The sequence below is a fragment of the Oncorhynchus tshawytscha genome, linkage group LG12, assembly GCF_018296145.1.
Source record: "Oncorhynchus tshawytscha isolate Ot180627B linkage group LG12, Otsh_v2.0, whole genome shotgun sequence".
Taxonomy (NCBI): Eukaryota; Metazoa; Chordata; class Actinopteri; order Salmoniformes; family Salmonidae; genus Oncorhynchus; species Oncorhynchus tshawytscha.
Genome location: NC_056440.1, coordinates 46,417,951 through 46,445,839, shown reverse-complemented (window position 1 = coordinate 46,445,839; position 27,889 = coordinate 46,417,951). Strand labels below are relative to the sequence as shown.

The window sequence follows — 27,889 nt, the reverse complement described above, 5'->3', positions numbered from 1 at the left end:
CTATACAGTACCTGATGCTGCAGAGCTGGATGCTGATGTGACATGCTGTGACTTCTTGGGGGGGCTGCGTCTTCTACATCATCCTGAAATATTTTGGAGAGGGGGTGGTTTGAGTCTTTTAACATTGGTTTAAGACTATACCACTCATCATATGAGGAGGAGGAGGGGGGTTAAGACTATACCACTCATCATATGAGAAGGAGGGGGTGGTTTAAGACCATACCACTCATCATATGACACCTCTTACCTGTAGTGTGTTTTGTTTTCACTGCATTTTTCGATCTTTCTTCTTCAGACCTTAGTGAGTGAATGACATATGAAAATATTTTCAGGTCAGTCTGGCTACAGCGAAACAAGGATGCAAATGAAATGTTTTTATAATGTTTAAGACTTACAGCATGGGAAAGTTCTGCAGGAGAACTAGGCACCACCATCGCCTAATTTCCTGCATGTTTTCCTTTGAAAAAGAAAATCACCCAATTGGATGGGTATCCCCCCAAAAATTATATCAACTAGTAATGAGAATTTCATAATTTATACATACCTCAGTGAAATCACACTGTGCTTCCATTGCAGTGCACAGAGCGTTGTCATGACGTTGCCCTGTTGGTGAGATTTATGACCCCCAGGTGTAGCAGGTAAGGCGGAGTCAGGCTCAGGACACAGAGATGAGTAATAAATGTAACTTTACTCATAACAACAAATATTCCAAGAAGGAATATAATTAAGCTCACAAAATGAGACCAACTTACAATGAACAAACAGGAACAAAACCATGGGGGAAACAGAGGGTTAAATAAGGAACATATAATTATGGGAATGGAAACCAGGTGTGTACAATGAAGACAAAACAAATGGAAAATGAAAAGTGTATCGGTGGCGGCTAGAAAACCGGTGACGTCGACCGCCGAACGTCGCCCGAACAAGGAAAGGGACCAACTTCGGCGGAAGTCGTGACACCCCCATAAATACCTTTCCCCCTTTCCTCTTTCTGCTCTCGAGATTGGACTCTTGGAAAGCCTTTTGTTAACACAGAGGGAGTATGGTGACATCTAAAGGTTGGGAACGTAACCATATTTCGGTAATCCAACCAGTTGAAAATATCCGTTGGTACTTAAAGAATATGATGTCAGGTCAGTTGTCATCTGACACATTATTACTGATGATAGGCCGACATAAAGTGTATCTTGGGAAGTCTACACAGTATAGTTATCAGATTCGCATGGAATAGTTGTGCGATTTAAATGTTTAAATATGAAACTATTTGTGAAAAGATTAAATGTAATTTTAGCTTCTAAATGAGAGAATTGTTTTCATAAGTGAACCATGCTCACTCAGTGGCCCCGCCCAAGTGAACAGGCATTGGTTGTGAACTATAAAACACGCCCTTCTCTCCCCCACTACAAAAGCTCATTGACGAAAGTCAACCTTTTGTATTCCCGATGAAGTGAGGACTGCTGTCCATTCGTGAAGATAACCAAGAACTTTATGACGTTCAGATGAGACTGAATAAGATGACGATTAATAATTGACTGCTATTGATATAAAAGAATACCAGGTCTTTAAGAGTTTATTCGGAAGACAACAGCTCTATAAACGTTCTTCCGTGGTGCCCCGACTTCCTAGTTATGATAACAACAATAATGATAATAGTAAATGATAATAATAATATTAATACCACCCCACCCAGGAATATATTTCACCCATCTACACACAATACACCATAATGACAAAGTGAAAACATGTTTTTAGACATTTTTGGAAATGCATTGAACATTAAATACAGAAATATTGGTGGAACAACCTCTCCCTCAACGTAACCAAGACTAAGGAGATGATTGTGGACTACAGGAAAAGGAGGACCGAGCACGCCCCCATTCTCATCGACGGGGCTGTAGTGGAGCAGGTTGAGAGCTTCAAGTTCCTTGGTGTCCACATCACCAACAAACTAACATGTTCCAAGCACACCAAGACAATCATGAAGAGGGCACAATAAAACCCATTCCCCCTCTAGAGACTGGGTTCTCAGATCCTTAAAAGGTTCTACAGCTGCAACATCAAGAGCTGGTTGCATCACTGCTTAGTATGGCAACTGCTTGGTCTCCGACCGCAAGGCACTACAGAGGGTAGTGCGAACGGCACAGTACATCACTAGGGTCAAGCTTCCTGCCATCCAGGACCTCGACCAGGTGGTGTCAGAGGAAGGCCCTAAAAATTGTTAAAGACCCTAGCCACCCCAGTCATAGACTGTTTTCTCTACTCCAGCATGGCAAGCGGTACCGGAGTTCCAAGTCTAGGACAAAAAGGCTTCTCAACAGTTTTTACCCCCAAGCCATAAGACTCCTGAAAGGTAATCAATTGGCTACCCGGACTATTTGCATTGTGTGCCACCCCCCAACCCCTCTTTTACGGTGCTGCTACTCTCTGTTTATCATATATGCAAAGTCACTTTAACTATACATTCATGTACATACTATCTCACCTAATACCTTTTTTGCACAATTGGTTAGAGCCTGTAATTAAGCATTTCGCTGTAAGATATACACCTGTTGTATTCAGCGCACGTGACAAATGAACTTTGATTTGATTTGATTATTCTGTGCAGGCTTCCTTCTTTTCACTCTGTCAGTTATGATAGTTTTGTGGAGTAACTACAATGTTGTTGATCCATCCTCAGTTCTCTCCTATCACAGCCATTAAAATCTGGAACTGTTTTAATGTCACCATTGGCCTCATGTTGAAATCCCTGAGCGGTTTCCATCCTCTTCAGCAACTGAGTTAGGAAGGACGAGTGTATCTTTGTAATGACTGCATGTATTGATACACCATTCAAAGTATAATTAATAACATGCTCAAAGGGATATTCAATGTCTGCTTTTATTGTTTTTTACCCATCTACTAATAGGTGCCCTTCTTTGCTACGGATTGGAAAAACCTCCCTGGTCTATGTGGCTGAATCTTTGTTTGAAATTCACTGCTCGCCTGAGGGACCTTACTGATAATTGTATGTTTGGGGTACAGAGATGAGGTAGCCATACAAAAATAATATTCAACACTATTATTGCACACAGAGTTTGTCCATGCGACTTATTATGTGACTTGTCAAGCAACATTTTTAATCCTGAACATATTTAGACTTCCCATAACAAAGGAGTTGAATACTCATTGACTCAAGACATTTAAATGTTTTATTCATTTGTAAAAATGTCTAAAAACATGATTCCACTTTGACATTATGGGGGATTGTGTTTGGACTAGCGACAAAAAATCTCAGTTGAATCCACAAATTCAGGCTGTAATGCAACAAAATGTGGAAAAAGTAAAGGGTTGTGATCACTATCCGAAGCGGTGCAGCCAGCGGGTTTCTCCACGCATCGCGCCGACAGAAACAAACATCTTTCTGGTAAGAAGAGGGGCGGGGGCGTATGCCTTATGGCCAACGTGACATGGTGTGATGAAAGAAACATACAGGAACTCAAATCCTTCTGTTCACCTGATTTAGAATTCCTCACAATCAAATGTAGACCGCATTATCTACCAAGAGAATTCTCTTCGATTATAATCACAGCCGTATATATCCCCCCCCAAGCAGACACATCGATGGCTCTGAACGAACTTTATTTAACTCTCTGCAAACTGGAAACGATTTATCCGGAGGCTGCATTCATTGTAGCTGGGGATTTTAACAAGGCTAATCTGAAAACAAGACTCCCTAAATTTTATCAGCATATTGATTGCGCAACCAGGGGTGGAAAGACCCTGGATCATTGTTACTCTAACTTCCGCGACGCATATAAGGCCCTGCCCCGCCCCCCTTTCGGAAAAGCTGACCACGACTCCATTTTGTTGATCCCTGCCTACAGACAGAAACTAAAACAAGAGGCTCCCACGCTGAGGTCTGTCCAACGCTGGTCCGACCAAGCTGACTCCACACTCCAAGACTGCTTCCATCACGTGGGCTGGGAGATGTTTCGTATTGCGTCAGACAACAACATTGACGAATACGCTGATTCGGTGTGCGAGTTCATTAGAACGTGCTTTGAAGATGTCGTTCCCATAGCAACGATTAAAACATTCCCTAACCAGAAACCGTTGATTGATGGCAGCATTCGTGTGAAACTGAACGCGCGAACCACTGCTTTTAATCAGGGCAAGGTGTCTGGTAACATGACTGAGTACAAACAGTGCAGCTATTCCCTCCGCAAGGCTATCAAACAAGCTAAGCGCCAGTACAGAGACAAAGTAGAATCTCAATTCAATGGCTCAGACACAAGAGGCATGTGGCAGGGTCTACAGTCAATCACGGACTACAGGAAGAAATCCAGCCCAGTCACGGACCAGGATGTCTTGCTCCCAGGCAGACTAAATAACTTTTTGCCCGCTTTGAGGACAATACAGTGCCACTGACACGGCCTGCAACGAAAACATGCGGTCTCTCCTTCACTGCAGCCGAGGTGAGTAAGACATTTAAACGTGTTAACCCTCGCAAGGCTGCAGGCCCAGACGGCATCCCCAGCCGCACCCTCAGAGCATGCGCAGACCAGCTGGCCGGTGTGTTTACGGACATATTCAATCAATCCCTATACCAGTCTGCTGTTCCCACATGCTTCAAGGGGGCCACCATTGTTCCTGTTACCAAGAAAGCTAAGGTAACTGAGCTAAACGACTACCGCCCCGTAGCACTCACATCCGTCATCATGAAGTGCTTTGAGAGACTAGTCAAGGACCATATCACCTCCACCCTACCTGACACCCTAGACCCACTCCAATTTGCTTACCGCCCAAATAGGTCCACAGACGATGCAATCTCAACCACACTGCACACTGCCCTAAACCATCTGGACAAGAGGAATACCTATGTGAGAATGCTGTTCATCGACTACAGCTCGGCATTCAACACCATAGTACCCTCCAAGCTCATCATCAAGCTCGAGACCCTAGGTCTCGACCCCGCCCTGTGCAACTGGGTACTGGACTTCCTGACGGGCCGCCCCCAGGTGGTGAGGGTAGGCAACAACATCTCCTCCCCGCTGATCCTCAACACTGGGGCCCCACAAGGGTGCGTTCTGAGCCCTCTCCTGTACTCCCTGTTCACCCACGACTGCGTGGCCACGCACGCCTCCAACTCAATCATCAAGTTTGCGGACGACACAACAGTGGTAGGCTTGATTACCAACAACGACGAGACGGCCTACAGGGAGGAGGTGAGGGCCCTCGGAGTGTGGTGTCAGGAAAATAACCTCACACTCAACGTCAACAAAACTAAGGAGATGATTGTGGACTTCAGGAAACAGCAGAGGGAACACCCCCATCCACATCGATGGAACAGTAGTGGAGAGGGTAGCAAGTTTTAAGTTCCTCGGCATACACATCACAGACAAACTGAATTGGTCCACTCACACAGACAGCATCGTGAAGAAGGTGCAGCAGTGCCTCTTCAACCTCAGGAGGCTGAAGAAATTTGGCTTGTCACCAAAAGCACTCACAAACTTCTACAGATGCACAATCGTGAGCATCCTGGTGGGCTGTATCACCGCCTGGTATGGCAACTGCACCGCCCTCAACCGTAAGGCTCTCCAGAGGGTAGTGAGGTCTGCACAACGCATCACCGGGGGCAAACTACCTGCCCTCCAGGACACCTACACCACCCGATGCTACAGGAAGGCCATAAAGATCATCAAGGACATCAACCACCCGAGCCACTACCTGTTCACCCCGCTGTCATCCAGAAGGCGAGGTCAGTACAGGTGCATCAAAGCTGGGACCGAGAGACTGAAAAACAGCTTCTATCTCAAGGCCATCAGACTGTAAAACAGCCACCACTAACATTGAGTGGCTGCTGCCAACACACTGACTCAACTCCAGCCACTTTAATAATGGGAATTGATGGGAAATGATGTAAAATATATCACTAGCCACTTTAAACAATGCTACCTTATATAATGTTACTTACCCTACATTATTCATCTCATATGCATACGTATATAATGTACTCTATATCATCGACTGCATCCTTATGTAATACATGTATCACTAGCCACTTTAACTATGCCACTTGGTTTACATACTCATCTCATATGTATATACTGTACTCGATATCATCTACTGTATCTTGCCTATGCTGCTCTGTACCATCACTCATTCATATATCCTTATGTACATATTCTTTATCCCCTTACACTGTGTATAAGACAGTAGTTTTTTGGAATTGTTAGTTAGATTACTTGTTTGTTATTACTGCATTGTCGGAACTAGAAGCACAAGCATTTCGCTACACTCGCATTAACATCTGCTAACCATGTGTATGTGACAAATAAAATTTGATTTGATTTGATTTTGATTTGAATTTCTGAAGGTGCTGTATTTGTTGAAATTTTCAAGAATTGGCCATTTTCATACACATTGCTTTTTCCACATTTTGTTACATTACAGCCTTATCCTAAAATGCATTAAATATTTTTTCCTCATCAATCTACACACAATACCATGTAATGACAAAGCAAAAACAGGTTATTTTAATTAATTAATTAAATACCATATATATATATATATATATATATATATATATATATATATATATATATATATATATATATATATATATATATACATATATAAGTATTCAGACCCTTCACTCAGTATTTTGTTAAACACATGTTGGCAGCCACAAGTCTTCTTGGGTATGACGCTACAAGCTTGGCACACCTGTATTTGGGGAGTTTCTCACATTCTTCTCTGCACATCCTTTCAAGCCCTGTCAGGTTGGATGGGGAGCATTGCTGCACAGCTATTTTCAGGTCTCTCCAGAGATGTTCGATCGGGTTCAAGTCAAGTCCAGGCTCTGGCTGGGCCACTCAAGGACATTCAGAGCTGTGTGCTTAGGGTCGTTGTCCTGTTGGAAAGTGATCCTTCGCCCCATTCTGAGATCTGACTCTACTTTGCTCCGTTCATCTTTCCATCAATCCTGACAAGTCTCCCAGTCCCAACTGCTGCTGAAATCATTCCCACAGCATGATGCTGCTACCACCATGCCTTACCATAGAAATGCTACCAGGTTTCCTCCAGATGTGACGCTTGGCATTCAGGCCAAATAATTAAATCTTGGTTTCATCAGACCAGATTATCTTGTATGTCATGGTCTGAGAGTCCTTTAGGTGCCTTTTGGCAAACTACAAACAGTCTGTCATGTGCCTTTTACTGAGGAGTGGCTTCTGTCTGGCCGCTGTACCTGGCCGCTGTAAGGCCTGATTAGTGGAGTGCTGCAAAGGTGGTTGTCCTTCTGGAAGGTTCTCCCATCTACACAGAGGAAATCTGGAGCTATGTCAGAGTGTCTATCGGGTTCTTGGCCACCTCACTGACCAAGGCCGTTCTCCCCCAATTGATCAGTTTGGCTGGGCGGCCAGCTCTAGGAATAGTCTTTGTGGTTCCAAACTTGGAGGCCACTGTGTTCTCAGGGACTTTCAATGCTGCAGAAAAGTTTTGGTATATCTGTGCCTCAAGAAAATCCTGTCTCAGCGCTCTACGGGCAATTCTTTCGACCTCTTGGCTTGGTTTTTGTTCTGATATGCACTGTCAACTGTGGGACCTTATATAGACAGGTGTGTGCCTTTACAAATCATCTCTTTGTCATTATGGTGTATTGTGAGTAGACTGATGAGGAAAATGTTTTATTTAATCATTTTTAGAATAAGGCTGTAACGTGACAAAAAGGTGTCTGAATACTTACCGAATGCACTAAATGTGACATATATTTATGCCTTATATATTACTTATAGGCTCATATATGTGACACATGCAGTTTTATACTGAACAAAAATATAAACGCAACATGTAAAGTGTTTGCCCCATGTTTTTTCCAAACACAAAAAGCTTATTTCTCTCAAAGTTTGTGCACAGAAATTTGTTTATATCCCTGTTAGTGAGCATATGTACTTTGCCAAAATAATACATCCACCTGACAGGTGTGGCATATCAAGAAGCTGATTAAACAGCATGGTCATTACACAGGTGCACCTTGTGCTGGGGACAATAAAAAGCAACTCTAAAATGTGAGTATTGTCACACAACACAATGCCACAGATGTCTCACATTTTGAGCGAGCGAGCAATTGGCATGCTGACTGCAGCAATGTCCACCAGAGATGTTGCCAGATAATTGAATGTTAATTTCTCTACCATAAGCCACCTCCAACATTGTTTAAGTGAATTTGGCAGTATGTCTTACCAGCCTCACAACTGCAAGCCACATATAACCACACCAGTCCAGAACATCCACATCAGGCTCGGGCTTCTTCCCCAGCAGGATGGTCTGAGACCAGCTACCTGGACAGCTGATAAAACTGTGGGTTTGCACAACCAAATAATTTCTGCACAAACTGTCAGAAACTGTCCCAAGTGAGCTCATCTGTGTGCTCGTTGTCCTCAACAAGGTCTTGACCTGACTGCAGTTCGGCATCGTAACCGACAACAGTGGGCAAATGCTCACCTTCAATGGCCAGTGGCACACTGGAGACGTGTGCTCTTCACGGATGAATGCCGGTTTTAACTGTACTGGGTAGGTGGCAGAAAGTGTGTATGGCGTTGTGTGGGCGTTTTGCTGATGTCAACGTTGTGAACAGAGTTCCCCATGGTGGCGGTGGGGTTATGGTATAGGCAGGCCTAATCTACGGACAACAAACACATTGCATTTTATCAATGGCAATTTGAATGCACAGAGCTATCGTGATGATATCCTCAGGCCCATTGTTGTTCCATTGACCCGCTACCATCACCTCATGTTTCAGCATGATAATGCCCCATGTTGCAAGGATCTGTACACACATTCCTTAATCGTTAAATTGTTTAACTTGGGTGAAACATTTTGGGTAGCCTTCCACAAGCTTCCCACAATAAGTTGGGTGAACTTTGGCCCATTCCTCCTGACAGAGCTGGTGTAACTGAGTCAGGTTTGTAGGCCTCCTTGCTCGCACATGCTTTTTCAGTTCTGCCCACAGATTTTCTATAGGATTGAGGTCAGGGCTTTGTAGTGGTCACTCCAATACCTTGATTTTGTTGTCCTTAAGCCATTTTGCCACAACTTTGGAAGTATGCTTGGGGTCCTTGTCCATTTGGAAGACCAAGCTTTAACTTCCTGACTGATGTCTTGAGATGTTGCTTCAATATATCCACATAATTTTCCTACCTCATGATGCCATCTATTTTTTGAAGTGCAGCAGTCCCTCCTGCAGCAAAGTACCCCCACAACATGATGCTGTGTACCTGTTGCCTCCAGCATCTTCACAACGTCCTTTGCTGTTGTTCTGGGATTGATTTTCACCAAAGTACGTTAATCTCTAGGAGACAGAATGCGTCTCCTTCCTAAGCGGTATGACGGCTGCGTGGTCCCATGGTGTTTATACTTGCGTACTATTGTTTGTGCAGATGAACGTGGTACCTTCAGGCATTTGGAAATTGCTCCCAAGGATGAACCAGACTTATGGAGGTCTACAATGTTTTTTTCTGAGTTCTTGACTGATTTATTTTGATTTTCCCATGATGTCAAGCAAAGAGGCACTGAGTTTGAAGGTAGGCCTTGAAATACATCCACAGGTACACCTCTAATTGACTCAAATTATGTCAATTAGCCTATCAGAAGCTTCTAAAGCCATGACATCATTTTCTGAAGTTGTGTAAGCTGTTTAAAGGCACAGTCAACCTATTGTATGTAAACTTCTGACCAACTGGAATTGTGATACAGTGAATTATAAGTGAAATAATCTGTCTGTAAATAATAATAAATAATTTTGCACGCCCAATTTTTCAGTTTTTGATTTGTTAAAAAAGTTTGAAATATCCAATAAATGTCGTTCCACTTCATGATTGTGTCCCACTTGTTGTTGATTCTTCACAAAAAAATACAGTTTTATATCTTTATGTTTGAAGCCTGAAATGTGGCAAAAGGTCGCAAAGTTCAAGGGGGCCGAATACTTTCGCAAGGCACTGTATATTTCCCTCACTAACTTTAAACATCAGCTATCTGAGCAGCTAAACGATCGCTGCAGCTGTTCATAGTCCATCTGTAAATAGCCCACCCAATCTACCTACCTCATCCCCATATTGTTTTTATTTACTTGTCTGCTCTTTTGCACACCAGTATCTCTACACATCATCGTCTGCTCATTTATCACTTCAGTGTTAATCTTCTAAATTTTACTTCACTACTATGGCCTATTTATTACCTACCTCCTCACGCAATTTACACCCACTGTATGTTGTGTTATTGACTGTACACTTGTTTCTTCCATGTGTAACTCTGTGTTGTTGTTTGTGTCACACTGCTTTGCTTTATCTTGGCCAGGTTGCAGTTGTAAATGAGAACTTGTTCTCAACTAGCTTACCTGGTTAAATAAAGGTGGGAAAAAAACAGACAGTCTGAAAAATGCTTGCAATTTCCTCATAGAGAATGATGTCATCCTGCCTCATTGGCTAATTTGGCCAATCAGCAACCTACACATTAATATTTGTAATGACCGGTATACGCTTACACCATTCTGTTGTTGCAGTACACCCACAAATGCTAATGGTCCTAATAAAAATACTAAATACCCCATTCCAACACAGATAAGCTGCTTTTTAACACACTTAATTAAAATAAATTGGAAGGAAAAGTATTTCACTCATATTGGAATTAATTATAGGTCAGATTTCATACCAATCTAGAAATACTGTACAGTTACTTTAACCTCTATGGGATGGGTGTCCCTAAACCGGGAAGGTTGCTGCTAACCTGTGCTAATATTACTTGAATGACATTGTATACAACAGCCAACTTTCTGGGACATAGACATGTCTTATATGGGCAGAAAGCTTAAATTCTTGTTAATCTAACTGCAGTATCCAATTAACAGTAGCTATTACAGTGAAAAATGCCATGCTATTGATTGAGGAGAGTGCACAACAACAAAACACTTTTTTCATGGCAACTGGTTTGATACATTCACCTCTGAAGGTAAATAATGTACGTACTACTTACATTCAGTAATCTTTCTCTGATATCTCATCCTGAGGGTTCCAGGGATAAAATGTAGCATAGTTTTGTTTGATAAAATTTAGTTTCTTGTGTTCAAATGTAGGAACTGGGGTCTACAGTTTGACCCCACTGCTATCTCCGGCTCCACACCCACCCCACCCGGCCATCTAGATGTGTAAAAGTTAGTGTATAAGCTAACATACCTGTCAGTGTGTAAACTTAAATGTTTTATTACCATAGCATTTTTGTATGTTCTTTATAGTTATGTACTTGAAAATGTATCAATTGACCAATTCAGCACATTTGGGCAAACTCCTGACAGACTTGATACAAAATATTGTGCAGTAATGTAATTATTCACTGGATCAGTCTGAAACTTTGCACAAACACTGCTGCTATCTGGTTGCCAAACTCTAAATTACACCTAGACTCCTATCTGAAAGTATGGCCTTTCTCTTGCATGTCAAATATGATTTTTATTTTTTATTTTTTTTAAACATCTTTTTTTTTGTATGATCTTTTACCAGATCTAATGTGTTATATTCTCCTACATTAATTTAATATTTTCACAAACTGCCAAGTGTTTCCTTTCAAATGGTTTCAAGAATATGCATATCCTTGTTTCAGGTCCTGAACTACAGGTTGTTAAATTTGGGTACGTCATTTCAGGCGTAAATTGAATAAAAGGGTTTGATCCTTTTAACATTTTACTTGTAACATGTCACTTGTAAAATGTACTTCCTGCTTGTCTTACAGCTGGCCACCTGGGATCCAGTGCATGGCCTCAATGGAACACTAACTGACAGGAAGTTGGAGAACAACATGAGAGGTGTGGTTCTGCGCGTGGTCACTGTGCTGGTGAGTACTGTACTGTTGTCTGTATCGGAGTTGGGTGAGGTTGCCCCTAGACACTGATCGTAGGTCAGTCTAGCATTTTCCCCAATCAGAATTAAGATTAGGATTCAGGAGGGGAAGCTGATCCTAGATCTGTACCTAGGACAAATGAATAGAGAATGGCCAAAAGTCCGTATTAGCACGGACAGTGCGATTGAGGGCATCCACTCATTTTATGTAGTTAACTGAGTGGGACTTCCAACTTCATTGGCTAATCCCTCCTGGTGACCCTGTTGGAGGCATGTCTAACCAGGGTCATCAGGAGTAATCAGCTAATCATGAAGAAGAAAATTGAAATTGTGGCACTGCCCATGCTGTCATAGAAGCTACAATGGCACAGATACAAAGATGACTCCTCTATCTATCTCTATGGGAAATGTCACCAAGTCTGTATACGCCATGAACCTGTATCGTGCTGTTTGATAGACCTAGCATCATAAAGATATCACTTGAAATCCTGCTCAACACTCCCAGATTTAAGTCAGGGTGTCTGTCTGTTCACAAGCCATAAGTGAACGGGCACTTCATTAAAAGCGATTTCAGGAGAATGAATTGACACCATGGAGCTCCATTATATTGAGATTTGAGTTTCGCTATCTCGCCTCCAGCACTGATTTGAGTCTCTTGAGTGCTTTAAAGATTCAGAACTTTAAATTCTTCATAATCCAGCTTTGAAGTCTGGGGAGAAGAAAGAGATGATGCTACGACTTTGTGGCTCTCTGTCTTTTTTTTCCTTCCAGATTTTCATCCCTTTCAAAGAGAACATGGAGTACGTTTCTGAACATGATCTATTTTCTCAGAAACGGTGTGGAGGAAAAGGGTGGAATGGGGTGGCGTGTGTGTGTGTGCTCGTGTGTGTTTTCCCAGAGGCACAAGGGAAAGGCTGCAGTACTCACACTGACAAGCCACAGATGGTGGTGGAGACCACTAGAGTATTTATTCTTCTCCCTCTTTCTTGCTCCCTCTCCCCTTCTCCTCGGTCTCAATCCTTCTGTGTGTGTATATGTGTCTGTGTGTGCATGTCTTTGTGTGTGTGTCTCACAGACACACTCCCTCTCTCTCTCTTGGTCCCTCTCATTCCCTAGACCTCTATGACTGACATCCTTTATGAAGTGCCGCCAGTGAGAATTAGTGTGAAATGTCTAGAGAAGTGTGGACGGACTACCGCTGTATATATGAGAGGTAGTGTATGAAAGATAGGCTACCTTTTGAAGAGTGTGTGGCTACAGTATGTTAGGGCTTTCTGATCTGTAGACCGAGCTCTATGAAGCAGACTGAGCATTGCGGTCATGCCTTAAGACTTTCTTATGTCCTCTGTTTTCTGTGCTTTGTGATGCCCTGAGAGCCATCCGGACAAAAACCTAAAGTAACATAAAGTCTATATTTGGTTGATATTTAGTTGAGTTGTCAAAAACTATTTTTGTAATAAGCCAACCCTTGAGTTCTGTCCTTAATTTGTGGTTGAAATCTGGTTAAATGTTTATGTTGACCTTTAAAAAAATTATCCATTGATGTTCAATGTCAGTATGTTATACCAAATGACCGGTGGGATTATACCCAATGACCCCCCCCCTTCCCCGCCACTGCGATCTGTAAATATATGTTTTTATTTTAACCAATCAACTTATCATGTTCAATCGATCTGCTCATTGGCTAATTAAGTGCCAATTAGATCCCATTAGCAACACTCCCAATAAATCCTGTTGGTGACCAATTGATTTGATGAGGACTGTATTGACTGTTTACGTGCAAGGGGGAGAGTGGGGTAGCCTGAAAGGGAGCTTCCACTATTCCATGAGGCCCTGTGCTCTCCTAAAATCCATACTATGTGGCTATAAACTGTTATCCATGGTAGTGAACCACAGGGATTAGCAGTGCATTGTGAATGGCACGGACCGAGTGGCACCTAACGGCCCATCAACCCAGGCAGCTGTATCCCTCCATGGCCTGACATAATCTCCAACTCTGCTTTCTCTGCTCAGAGACTGTGGAATAATAACACCAGTAACAACCTGTAAAGTGTTATTTAAAGCACAGGGCCACACCAGTCAGCCATTGATTTACTGCCTTCGCATAGAGGCCTTTTTAGCGATGATCTATTTGAGTGGAAAATTGCCATTTCCAGCTCAAATGTTACGTAAGATATGAGGGTGTATGTCTATAGAAAGGGGTATGGGGAGTGGGGGGGCGCCAGCAGAATTGTTGACGAGGGCTGGGTTGCAAACAGGGCATATGTTAGGGGAGACGGACTTCAGTCAATAAAACCTGCAGGCTGAGAGGATGCCTACCTCTCTCCTGGTGGCTAATGGGCAATGGAGTCCCCAGGCCTTACTCGGGAGCTGTAGTGCAGAGAGAGGGTATTCCACACCCTCATGGCCCCCATCAGGCAGAGCAGAAGCCGCAGTGCAGTGAGTACAGGCCAGGGTCAGGGGATGTGGGCTGTCTAGACAATTTTGCTGAGCCCCTCCGGTCTGAATGGGGGACATTGCTGGTGCCATTAATATGTGCACTGTGTGGCTGATGGCAGTCTGATTGGCAGTGAGACTGTTGTGGCTGTAGAGATTCTATAGAGATGCAAGATCTGATAGGCCCCAAGCTGGACAACCAGTGTCAAAGTGAAGAACTGTAGCCTTATGGCTGTGTCCCAAATGTCACCCTATTCTCTATTGAGTGCGCTGTGGTCTAGTCAAAAGTAGTGCACTAAATAGGGAATAGGATGCCATTTGGGATGCAAATATGTGTTAAGGACACTTAGTGTGCAAAGACCTTCCCTCCAGTCCAGAGCCACACACATCATGCACTTTGACTGTGTACACACATGTACCCACCAGAGTTGGGGTCATTCCATTTAAATTCCAATCAATTCAGAAAGTGAACCCAATTTTCCTCATTGTCCTGGCACACCAATGGTGGAACCAGCTTCTGAAAAAGTATTTGAAACCCTACCTCTTCAAAAATATAATAATCCCACAGCCCCCACACCCCCCCCAAAAAAAAAAAACATTTAGTAAACTAACACTTGCACACCCCCTTACTTAGCTCTGACTTTTCTGATAGCTACTTTATTGAGAAAAACATGTACTTACTATGACTGTGATATGCGGTTGTCCCACCTAGGTATCTTAAAATGAGTGCGCTAACTGTGTCACTCTGGATAAGAGCGTCTGCTAAATTACTCAAATGTAAATTGGAGAGAATTGGAATTTCACTTCCTGAATCAAATGTAATTGGTACCCACACAACAATACTGTCCAAACAAGTACTATATATATTGTAGACACGCAAGCATGTATGCACACATGCATGCACATGTATACACACACACACACACACACACTGCTTCCCGCTGGGATACATACACTCGGCTAGGGAACTAAACAGTCTCACATTCATGTAGTGCACATCCTACTGTAATAATGTAGAAAACATTCTGTCACAGTGGTACATGTGTAATGTTTCACACTTATTACATAATTATTTTCTCACGGCCGAGAAAGTTCCCCTGCAACAGGGTGATCAGATTAAGATCCTACATCTGCATGTTAACAGAATTTGTAATTTAGCCTATTAAACACAAACACAGTTTGAAGTGTGAATTAGGCAGGCCTGATGCTGAAAAAGAAAGCAAATGATTGCCTACTTTACCCATATTTTCTTTTTGCAATAAAAGTACTGTGCTCTTCCAGTAGTTAGCTACACCGCTTCATAGCAAAAAAGTAATTAACTAATGAAAACACTACCTAGATTTGAATTTAGTTAAACTACCACCAAGCTACTGCAAAATGAAGTTACATGTAGTTCACTACTCCCCAACACTGCATACACACGTCAGGTTGTGGTTGGGGCTATAGAGCGTACAGAGTAGTGCGGTAGGCAGGTAAGAGTCACGGTGTGTGGTGTGGGGGGTCACTCTCTGATTGATGGTGCCTCATGGCTACAGTGGGAGTTGGCATGCATGTCCACACTCCCGCTAATAGCTTATTGAGCGACGGGGGCCAGTGAGGATTCAAAAACACTGGCTTAATGTGCAGACCATGTGTAGTCAATAACACCACCTAGGTAATACATCTGCCTGACATATTCCCAGAAATATTTCAGTTATCAATAGGGATTTATTAAAGAGAATGGAAGACAGGAAGAGAAAGGGCTACTGCTTCTGCGTTTCGGCAGATAGTCGAGACACTGTGCAGGATGACAATTAAGGTGGAAAGTGGAGTGTGGTCATATTTCTCTCTCTCTCTTTATTTCTCACCTCTCTCTCTCTCTCTCTCTGTTCTCTCTCCCTGACTCTCTCTCTTTCTCTCTCTCTCTCTTTTGCTATCTCTCGGTAATGTTACTGTCTGTTTGGTGTGTGTAAAACAATGCCGTTGACCTCTAGTATTATTACACCAACTTAGTGACATTGCGGTAAAACACAGCAGGATTTAATAAGTTAACTAAAGAAGCATAGATACATGGATTGTGATAAAGGACAGATGTTGTGGATACACAGGAAAACCTGTGGTATAGTAGTGGCAGATGGAAGTGTGACAATTATACATTCTTTGACTTTGTCAACTGCAGGAGGAGCCTTTTGTGATGGTGTCAGAGAATGTCCTTGGGAAGCCAAAGAAGTACCAAGGCTATTCCATCGACGTGCTGGATGCTCTCTCCAACTACCTGGGCTTCAAGTACGAGATCTACGTGGCCCCTGACCATAAGTATGGGAGCCAACAGGCTGACGGGGTCTGGAACGGACTAATCGGAGAGTTGGTTGCCAAGGTGAGAGACTCTGTCCCAAATGGCAGCCTACTCCCTATATAGTGCACTACTTTTGACCAGAGCCCTATGTGCTTCAATGCTATGTCCAAATGGAATGAACTAACAATAACACGTAGAATAATCCCAGTTTATTGGGATGAATATGATTTCAGAGCTATTTAAAAGCACTGTCTGTGTTCATCAATGTACAAAATCTTCTTGCAGGAAACCCTCCTCCATTAATCCATCTATCCATCTTCATCACCTCAACCAAAATCGGTCTACTTTACGAGGAGGAGGAGCAGTGTATATAAAACGTAATAAACTCTCATCCGTACACAATGCTCTATAATCTCTTATCAGAGGAAAGTAATTACAAACATGCAGCGATTAGGAATGACTGGCTTGGTAAACTGGCTTATTTTTTTAGAGTTGACATAGTTTCTATCCACAGTGTTGTTAGCTATTCACCCTGCCAGTGCAAATAGTGGAATAAGAGTCTGTCCAACAGCCAGACAAACGAAAAGGCAAAGCTGTAAACACCTGGAGGTCAGCAGACCATTTTCAGGACCATTACCCATCACCTCTTGCTGTTTTCCCTTTTTCCGACTCTTTTTGATTCCTAATGCCATTCTACACTGATTCTAACACTGCCACTTCCAATTTTCTTCCTTAATTAAACGAGCGCTTCTGGGAATATGCCTGTGCGTAAGACTACAAACACAGGCAAAAGGGAAAAATGTTAATATAATTTTTGTCGTATTACCTTTGCCTCTATTCCTTTAGGCATATTGTGATTTTATTGGGCTCCCGAGTGGGGCAGCGGTCTAAGGCACTGCATCTCAATGCGAGAGGCGTCACTACAGTCCCCAGTTCGAATCCAGGCTGTATCACATCTGGCTGTGATTGGGAGTCCCATAGGGAGGCGCACAATTGGCCCAGCATCGTCTGGGTTTGGCCAGGGTTGGCGGTCATAGTAAATAATAATTTGACTAACTTGCCCTAGTTAAATGAAGGTTAAAAAAGAGTGTCTGGAATGATACAGAGGATACAGGTACATTGTTATTCATTCTTCAAGGATATTATTATTATAATATTTTTTTTATATGTTTTTTTAGGGGGTAGATCAGCTTCAATATTGCAGAAAGATTGACGTGTACTGCATAATTTCCAATCCCCCAAATATATATATATATTTGTAAATATACACCTCCTCCTCCATGCAGTCTCCTCTGAACAGTTGATGTTGAGATGTGTCTGTTATTTGAATTCTGTGAAGCATTTATTTTGGCCTGCAATTTCTGAGGCTCGTAGCTCTAATGAACTTATCCTCTGCAGTAGAAGTAACTATGGGTCTTCCTTTCTTGTGGCGGTTCTCATGAGAGTCAGTTTCATCATAGCGTTTGATGGTTTTTGCGACATGTGCTGCGTACAATAAATGACCATTTCTGCCTGTTTAAGCATGTTGTTTCCTTACCAGACCGTGAAATGAGCTAATTAAGTCAACAGTGATTAATTGTGTGTGTGTGTATGTGTGTGTGTGTGTGTGTGTGTGTGTGTGTGTGGTAAAATAACATCAGCTCTTCCTACCCCATGTGGGAACTATCACTAGTTTTTTCCTCATTAAACTAATCTGCTAGTGCTAGTTCTGGAGCTATAACTAGGAGGGCATTCCAAATGGCACCCAATTCCCTTTATCCTGCACTACCTTTAATTTAAAGTAGTCTACTATAAAGAGAATAGGTTGCAATTTGGGATGCAAACCAGATGTATGAACAGTGCTAGTTCGGTTCGGAATAACCCACACTGAAACTCGTCGACACCATTTAGATGTGGAGTCATTCATATTCTCACACAGTTGTATGTTATTCACTTGATGTCAGCTGGGCGAAAGGGAAGTAGTACTCTGTTCTTATGTTAGTCATAGGGTGTGTTCCAGGTGGCACCCAATTCCCTATTAAGTGCTTTATTTTTGACCAGAATCCTATGGTCCCTGGTCAAAAGTAGTGCACTATATAGGACAAACCTTACTAATATTGAGTTGCACCTCCTTTTGCCCTCAGAACCTTTTGCCCTCAGAATAGCCTCATGTGTCGGCCCATGTTGACTCCAATGCGTCACACTGGATGTCCTTTGGGTGGACCATTCTTGATACACACGGGATACTGTTGAGCGTGAAAACCCCAGCAGCGTTGCAGTTCTTGACACAGTCAAAATGGTGCGTCTGGCACATACTACCATACTCCGTTCAAAGGCACTTAACTATTTTGTCTTGCCCATTCACCCTCTGAATGGCACGCATACCTAATCAAAGTCTCAATAGTCTCAAGGCTTAAAAATCCTATTTTAACCTGTCTCCTCCCCTTCATCTACACTGATTGAAGTGGATTTAACAAGTGACATCAATAAGGGATCATATTTTTCACCTGGATTCACCTGGTTAGTCTATGTAATGGAAAGAGCCGGTGCTCCTTATGTTTTGTCCACTCAGTGTATACAGTATTTGCACACAGCATCTTATAATAATGAGACACAACATGTGGGAGGAAATTAAATGAGCCTTAGTGGGTTTAGAGCTGACCCTGGCCTGCATACCCCCCCCCCCACACACACACACACACACAAATATCGTGAGGTTATCAGTTATAGTAGGACCGTGGCATTCTAATTCAGGCTCTCTGATTGGCTTAGTGGCTCAATGATCTATGAGGTACCCTCATCCTCCGGTTTCTTCCAAAAAACAATTTCTTGAAGATGACTGAACTCCTCCTACGCTCACACTATGACTCCCAGCCATATTCATCTCCATAACCTCTGCTTCGCATCAATACAATAGACGGTCACACAGAAAATGGCAATCCCTCAATTTACCGATGCAGTCTCTAGGTAATTAACATAGTATTGTCTTTTCCCCTATCTGTCTCGTCTGAGAAGTGTGTGAGTGTTAAGTGTGTCAGATAGCGAGTGTGGAGTCGATATGTGTTTGTTTTGACAAAAGAAAGGAGAGGAAGACTGTGATCATCAGCAGCGACAGAATAGCCATGGCAGAAAGCAGATGTGATTCTATTGATGTAAGCATGAATGAAATGAATGTCTAAAATCAGAACTCCGAGCAAAGCTTCATTTCTCATACACCTCCTCTTTACCACGGAACCTGTTGGATGCAGTGATTTCTGATGTGTGTGTTCACAGAATCCCCTAATTCTCTTGAATTCCACACACCTTGAATCTTGGCATTAATGAATCTGTGTTTGTGTGTGTTTGCGTTTGCGTGTGTGTGTGTCCATGCGTGTGTTTTGTTTTCCAGCGTGCTGACATGGGTCTCTCGGCTCTCACCATCACACCAGAGCGGGAGAGTGTGGTGGACTTTACCACGCGCTACATGGACTACTCGGTGGGCGTGCTGCTCAGGAAGGCTGAACGCACCGTGGACATGTTCGCCTGCCTGGCGCCCTTTGACCTGTCGCTATGGGCATGCATCGCGGGCACGGTGCTACTAGTGGGCATACTGGTCTACCTGCTCAATTGGCTCAACCCGCCGCGCCTGCCCATGGGCTCCGTCTCCTCCACCACCCTCTACAACTCCATGTGGTTTGTCTACGGATCATTCGTCCAGCAGGGTGAGTTCATTTTTGTTGGTATACTTTTGTTTTCTTTAGAAATGTATTTTCATCACCTGGTGTGCATTGTGTACCCTTTATTATCCCTGTTTTTAATAGATTCATTGTTGTTTAAAAAGAAAAATGTGAGTATTGCAAGGGGATGGGTTTATGTTGAAGAGAAATAGAGAGAAAGTGAAACAGGTGGGAGAAGAGAGAGAAGTGTTTGTCAGAGTCATGTGTATCGGTGGCAGGGAAGTCAGGCGCAGGGGAATCAAACTGAGTGTAATGGAGTATTTAATAACAGCTAAACGAAACATACTCCAAACACTAAATGTAACAATAAACAAAGTGGGTACGAGGACCCGTCGCGCACCAATACAAAAACCAACACAACACTGAATAACAAACAATCTCTGACAAAGACATGAGGGGGAACAGAGGGTTAAATACACAACAGGTAATAAATGGGATTGAAACCAGGTGTGTAGGAAGACAAGACAATACCAATGGAAAATGAAAAATGGATCAATGATGGCTAGAAGACCGCCGAGCACTGCCCGAACAAGGGGAGGCTTCGACTTCGGGAGAAGTCGTGACAGTGTTGGATGTTTAGAGGGAACGAGAGACAAAAACATGGTGACGGTTGTCTTTCAGCGTTCTTTCAAAGGTCAGGCTGAAATCCATTTCTCTGGAATTGAGGAAAAGAGGTGAGCTTAGGGAAAATAGAAGAAAGCAAAGAAAAAGCAGAGCGTGATAATGGCATTGACTAAGTTATTTTTTTCAGAGTGCGATTAGTATTTGTTATTATATATGCTCAAGGACTCAGATTAGTACATTTTGGGCCACATTAATTATGCAAATTCTGGGAATGATTTTAGAGTTGGTGGAATATTTTATTTTGAATGAGCCGCCGATGAGCTCACAGCAAAACAAGCAAATTCTCAATCTACATTTTACTAATGCCGGTAATGATGATCATGATAAATGCTAATTGTTCCCTTTTATTCACAATCGATCTTCTTTTAGTTGTAATTACACTATAGTCATCTAGTCATTATCAAATTATTAGTAAACCAATTCTCACCTCAGTATCAACAACAAGGCAATCTACAAGAGCTTGATGCAGGAGAGCCTTGGTCAATTGTGGCTCATTATGCGTTGAGTAGACATCAACATCCCAAGGCTCAGTTCATGCGCGATGGGCGATTCCACGCAAGCAGAAGCGGAAATTATTTGAAGTATCTCTGATTGTCCTGGCAATTCTCTCATATACACTTAATTGAGAGAAAAGAGGCGTTTTACCTTTTTAGATCTACAGTATCAAATCAAAGTTTATTTGTCACGTGCGCCGAATACAACAGGTGTAGGTAGACCTTACAGTGAAATTCTTACTTACAGGCTCTAACCAACAGTGCAAAAAAGGTATGTGAACAATAGGTAAGTAAAGAAATAAAAACAACAGTAAAAAGACAGTGAAAAATAACAGTAGCAAGGCTATATACAGTAGCGAGGCTATATACAGGCAACGGTTAGTCGGGCTGATTGAGGTAGTATGTACATGTAGATATAGTTAAAGTGACTATGCATATACAGTATGATGAACAGAGAGTAGCAGTAGCGTAAAAGAGGGGTTGGCGGGTGGTGGGTGGCAGGACACAATGCCATTAGCCATTTTATTACATGTTCAGGAGTCTTATGGCTTGGGGGTAAAAACTGCTAAGAAGCCTTTTTGTCCTAGACTTGGCACTCCGGTACCGCTTACCATGCAGTAGTAGAGAGAAAAGTCTATGACTGGGGTGGCTTGCCAATTTTTAGGGCAGACAGCGTAGGCCCAGTGATGTACTGGGCCATACGAACTACCCTCCGTAGTGTGCCTTGCGGTCAACTAGTTGCCGTACCAGGCAGTGATGCAACCAGTCAGGATGCTCTCGATGTTGCAACTGTAGAACCTTTTGAGGATCTGATGACCCATGCCAAATATTTTTAGTTTCCTGCGGAGGAATAGGCTTTGTCGTGCCCTCTTCACGACTGTCTTGGTGTGTTTGGACCATTATAGTTTGTTGTTGATGTGGACACCAAGGAACTTGAAGCTCTCAACCTGCTTCACTACAGCCCCGTCGATGAGAATGGGGACGTGCTCGGTCCTCCTTTTCCTGTAGTCCACAATCATCTCCTTAGTCTTTGTTACGCTGAGGGTTAGGTTGTTATTCTGGCACCACCGGGCCAGGTCTCTGACCTCGTCCCTATAGGAGGAGAATACATGCCTCCTGTAAGACTCTATTATCTGTGAACCGTACATGATACAGACAACATATTGGTGTCATTATAGTCCTTTTAGTGTGCACTAACATATGGAGTATGTCTAGATTCTGAAAAATAATGTTTCACATGAACATTAAAAATATTAATATGAATATCTCAAAACTACCCTTTTTTATTTTTTTTATTTTAAGACATATTGTTGGGAACAATATACTCGACAAGTACATCCAATTTCAAGAGTGGGCTCTCTGCCCACTGAAGTTCTGATTAATTTTGTGAGCACCACCAACACACTGAATGTTAAATGTATTCAATGGGAACTCCCTCTGCTGGTGATTTGCTGATTGTGCAATCCTAAAGGAGAAATGTGATTGGTTAATGACATTTAATGCCAGTCAGTGGAGGCTCCTCAGAGGAAGATAAGGAGGACAATCCTCCTCAGTGAATTTATTTTAATTTTTTCAGTGAAACATTTTTTAAATCCTTTTTAGAAAAAACTTTACTAAATATATTCACATTACCAAATCATTGATTTAAATACAGTGTTTCGCAATGAAGGTCTACAGTAGCCTCAACAGCACTCTGTAGGGTTGCACCATGGTGTAGCTGAAGGACAGCTAGTTTCTGTCCTCCTCTGGGTATATGGACTTCAATACAAAACCTATGATGCTCATGGCTCTCACCCTCTTCCATAGACTTACGCAGTAATTATGACAACTCCCAGAGGACGTCCTCCAACCTATCAGAGCTCTTGCAGCATGAACTGAGATGTTGTCCACCCAATCAAAGGATCAGAGAATTAATCTAGAACTGAAAGCAAAATCTACAGCTAGCTAGCATTGCAGTTAATAAAATGTGGTGAGTGGTTGACTCAAATAGAGAGAAAGACAATAGTTGAACAGTTTTGAACAACATACATTTCTTTAAAAAAATATATTTCACTTAGCTAGCGAATGCAGCTAGCTAGTTTAGAATACTCAAACACCCGGCTCAAACAGAGACGGATGCTAGCTGAAGATGCGAGAAGTAATTATACAATGAACCAAATGATAATGCTTGTATGTGGCTACTATGAAAGTGACTGTGTTTGCGTGTAATCAGGAGCAATGTTCCCTCCAAAATATTTTTTTTTGCTGAGCACAAACTTGAATGTTGTGAAAATTTCATGCAACTTCCTGCACTTGTTTACTGTGAACACTGAAGCTGTACGTGTTTTAATTGACTGTTTAAACAGTGGCCATGTAGGCTACTGTGGCTATTCGATCATAATGTAGTCCTACTAGACTGGCCTACCATGGAAATAGGGGTTCTATCATTCAGCCTACAGTAGCAGCCAATGTGTGGTGTTTACACTTTTGAAGAAAAAAAACATGCTGGGCTTGACATTAACCTGTTTATCCACTTGTCCTCCAGACAAGGATGTGACTGAACATTTTGTACTGTTGTTTGATGCAAGAAACCACTTATTCCCATACTATTATTGTTATGCAGAGCGACACAGGAGAACCCAAAAGAGCAGACTCAGATGAGGAAACAGGGATGAATTAACCAAAATATGTATTGTTGCACAGAGAGGTATGGAGTGCAGGTCCGGGGTAGCTTGGATGATTTGCAGAAAAAACAGATGTGGAGACTGAGGTTGGAATTGGCTGAGTAGAACAGGGTAAAAAGGGCCTGAGGGGAATCCAAGGTAGTGGTAGTGAGTAAAATCCAGAGCAAGGTAGTTGGGTGGTGAGATGTGGAACAGGAGACAGGAGCCAGAGACAGAGCAGTGACTGCAATGAGCGGATAAACCAAATCAAATCAAATGTATTTATATAGCCCTTCGTACATCAGCTGATATCTCAAAGTGCTGTACAGAAACCCAGCCTAAAACCCCAAACAGCAAGCTATGCAGGTGTAGAAGCACGGTGGCTAGGAAAAACTCCCTAGAAAGGCCAAAACCTAGGAAGAAACCTAGAGAGGAACCAGGCTATGTGGGGTGGCCAGTCCTCTTCTGGCTGTGCCAGGTGGAGATTATAAATCAAATCAAATCAAATTTTATTTGTCACATACACATGGTTTGCAGATGTTAATGCGAGTGTAGCGAAATGCTTGTGCTTCTAGTTCCGACAATGCAGTAATAACCAACAAGTAATCTAACTAACAATTCCAAAACTACTGTCTTATACACACAAGTGTAGGGATAAAGAATATGCACATAAAGATATATGAATGAGTGATGGTACAGAGCGGCATAGGCAAGATACAGTAGATGGTATCGGGTACAGTATATACATATATGAGATGAGTATGTAAACCAAGTGGCATAGTTAAAGTGGCTAGTGATACATGTATTACATAAAGATGCAGTAGATAATATAGAGTACAGTATATACGTATACATATGAGATGAATAATGTAGGGTATGTAAACATTATATTAGGTAGCATTGTTTAAAGTGGCTAGTGATATATTTTACATCATTTCCCATCAATTCCCATTATTAAAGTGGCTGGAGTTGGGTCAGTGTGTTGGCAGCAGCCACTCAATGTTAGTGGTGGCTGTTTAACAGTCTGATGGCCTTGAGATAGAAGCTGTTTTTCAGTCTCTCGGTCCCAGCTTTGATGCACCTGTACTGACCTCGCCTTCTGGATGATAGCGGGGTGAACAGGCAGTGGCTCGGGTGGTTGTTGTCCTTGATGATCTTTATGGCCTTCCTGTAACATCGGGTGGTGTAGGTGTCCTGGAGGGCAGGTAGTTTGCCCCCGGTGATGCGTTGTGCAGACCTCACTACCCTCTGGAGAGCCTTACGGTTGTGGGCGGAGCAGTTGCCGTACCAGGCGGTGATACAGCCCGCCAGGATGCTCTCGATTGTGCATCTGTAGAAGTTTGTGAGTGCTTTTGGTGACAAGCCGAATTTCTTCAGCCTCCTGAGGTTGAAGAGGCGCTGCGGCGCCTTCTTCACGATGCTGTCTGTGTGGGTGGACCAATTCAGTTTGTCTGTGATGTGTATGCCGAGGAACTTAAAACTTGCTACCCTCTCCACTACTGTTCCATCGATGTGGATAGGGGGGTGTTCCCTCTGCTGTTTCCTGAAGTCCACAATCATCTCCTTAGTTTTGTTGACGTTGAGTGTGAGGTTATTTTCCTGACACCACACTCCGAGGGCCCTCACCTCCTCCCTGTAGGCCGTCTCGTAGTTGTTGGTAATCAAGCCTACCACTGTTGTGTCGTCCGCAAACTTGATGATTGAAACAGAACAGAACAGATGTTCAAATGTTCATAAATGACCAGCATGGTCCAATAATAATAAGGCAGAACAGTTGAAACTGGAGCAGCAGCACGGCCAGGTGGACTGGGGACAGCAAGGAGTCATCATGTCAGGTAGTCCTGAGGCATGGTTCTAGGGCTCCGACACAAACTACTGCAGCATAAATACTGGAGGCTGAGACAGGAGGGGTCAGGAGACACTGTGGCCCCATCCGAGGACACCCCCGGACAGGGCCAAACAGGAAGGCTATAACCCCACCCACTTTGCCAAAGCACAGCCCCCACACCACATAAACGGTGTCAGGCAGGGAAACAGGCACAGCAGAGTAACAGGATCTTGAGTACTAATAAATGGCTAGAATCATGAACTGACTGAGCAGAGATTACGATCTGGCGGAGTGGAAGTGGCAGGACATGTAGAGTATTTGTGGAGGTTTTGATTATGGAACGAGTTGCAGCTGGTAGGGATCTGCTCTGACTCCAGCACACCTGTCTCCAACCACACAATCACAAAGAGAGGGAGAGAGAGAGAGAGAGAGAGAGAGAGTGAGTGTACAGGGGGAGTAACTGTAGATCAAGAAGACACCGGATGAACACCAGAGGGCGTAGCAGGAGCAGATGTGACAATTATTGCAGAGAATCTGGCAAATTATGCTACCCTCTGCCGATTGGCTACTAAGCTTATTCAAGCCTGTCTCAAAATACAACACTTCCCCTTTAAGACATAGAACAAAGCCCTTTTCCTGACTTGCTTTTCAAAGATGGCTAGAAATGTACACATTTTGTGCTCTTGTGGGAACTCAAGTAAAAGTGATTCACCCAGTAAAATACTACTTGAGTAAAAGTCTAAAAGCATTTGCTTTTAAATATACTTAAGTATCAAAAGTAAATATAATTGCTAACACACAGTGCATTCGGAAAGTATTCAGACCCCTTAACTTTTTCCACATTTTGTTATGTAAATGTGATATTTATGTTTTTATTTTTAAACATTTGCAAACATTTCTAAAAATCTGTTTTGCTTTGTTATCATGGGGTATTGTGTGTAGATTGTTGAGGGGGAAAAACGATTTCATCAATTTTAGAATAAGGCTGTAATGTAACAAAATGTGGAAAAATGTGAATTTGAATACTTTCTGAATGCACTGTATACTTAAGTATCAAAAGTTAAAGTATAAATTATTTCAAATTCCTTATGTTAGACAAACCAGACGGCACAGTTTTATTTAATTATATTTATTTACGGATAGCCAACACAGCCTACACTCAGACATAATTTACAAACTAAGCATTTGTGTTTAGTGAGTCCGACAGATCAGATGCAGTAGGGATGACCATGAATTTTCACTTGATAAGTGTGTGAATTGGACCAGTTTCCTGTCCTGTTTCAAAATGTAATGAGTTCTTCTGGCTGTCAAGGAAAAAGTATGGAGTAGAAAGTACATTCTTTTCTTTAGGAATGTAGTGCAGTAAAAGTAAAAGTTGTCCAAATTATGAATAGTAAAGTAAAGTACAGATATATAGTACTTGAAAGTATTTTTACTTAAATACTTCACTCCACTGATAAATGGGCTAATAACTTACTAACTAGCAAAGAATATGAACAAATGAACATATGTGGCTATATGCAAATCTCGCTTTGATCTCAAAACAAAGACATAATAATCGTGACCACTCATGCTGTAAAGCAGTCCAGTTCAAAGTGAATGGCACAAATCCATATATGGTAATAGTCTATTTGCATGTAGGCCTACTGCAACTCTGATTGGTTATGGCACACCAGTCTGTGTAGAGTACAGGCCAGTCGTGCCTGTCAATGCAATAGAATCATACTCCGATGCGCTCTGCCTATAACAGAATATCTTGCATGGCTAGTTTTGCATAGTAAGTCTTGCATAGTTCGGTTTGTTTCGGTATGTTGCATTGAAAGTGGCTAGAATTGCGTTGATTCGATCACATTTCCCACAGTATAGGGAATTGATAGTGTTGATAGTGTTAACTGATGGGGAAAACTCTAGAAAGTTGAGAGAAATTCAATCTCCTGCTTCTCTGCGCGGACTAGAATTTCTTCTGCCCGCAGCTAGAGGGAAGATTGATCAGAATCATTCTGCCGATTCTGTTGAAAAACATTT

The 27,889-nt window shown here is 42.5% G+C and overlaps 1 protein-coding gene across 3 annotated transcripts in view; it reads left to right on the top strand.

Annotated features, from left to right (window-relative positions):
* Window positions 1-27,889, top strand: part of LOC112263410 (glutamate receptor ionotropic, delta-2) — a 542,976-nt gene that overhangs the window by 401,580 nt on the left and 113,507 nt on the right. For all 3 annotated transcript variants that reach the window (XR_006084700.1, XM_024439586.2, XM_042330707.1), the window contains exons 9-11: window positions 11,764-11,865; window positions 16,465-16,662; window positions 19,949-20,261. Coding sequence is in view for 2 of the 3 variants with exons in the window: in XM_024439586.2 (XP_024295354.2) it covers window positions 11,764-11,865; window positions 16,465-16,662; window positions 19,949-20,261 (613 nt within the window). In the remaining variant the exon portion in view is untranslated. The remainder of the gene's footprint in view (window positions 1-11,763; window positions 11,866-16,464; window positions 16,663-19,948; window positions 20,262-27,889) is intronic.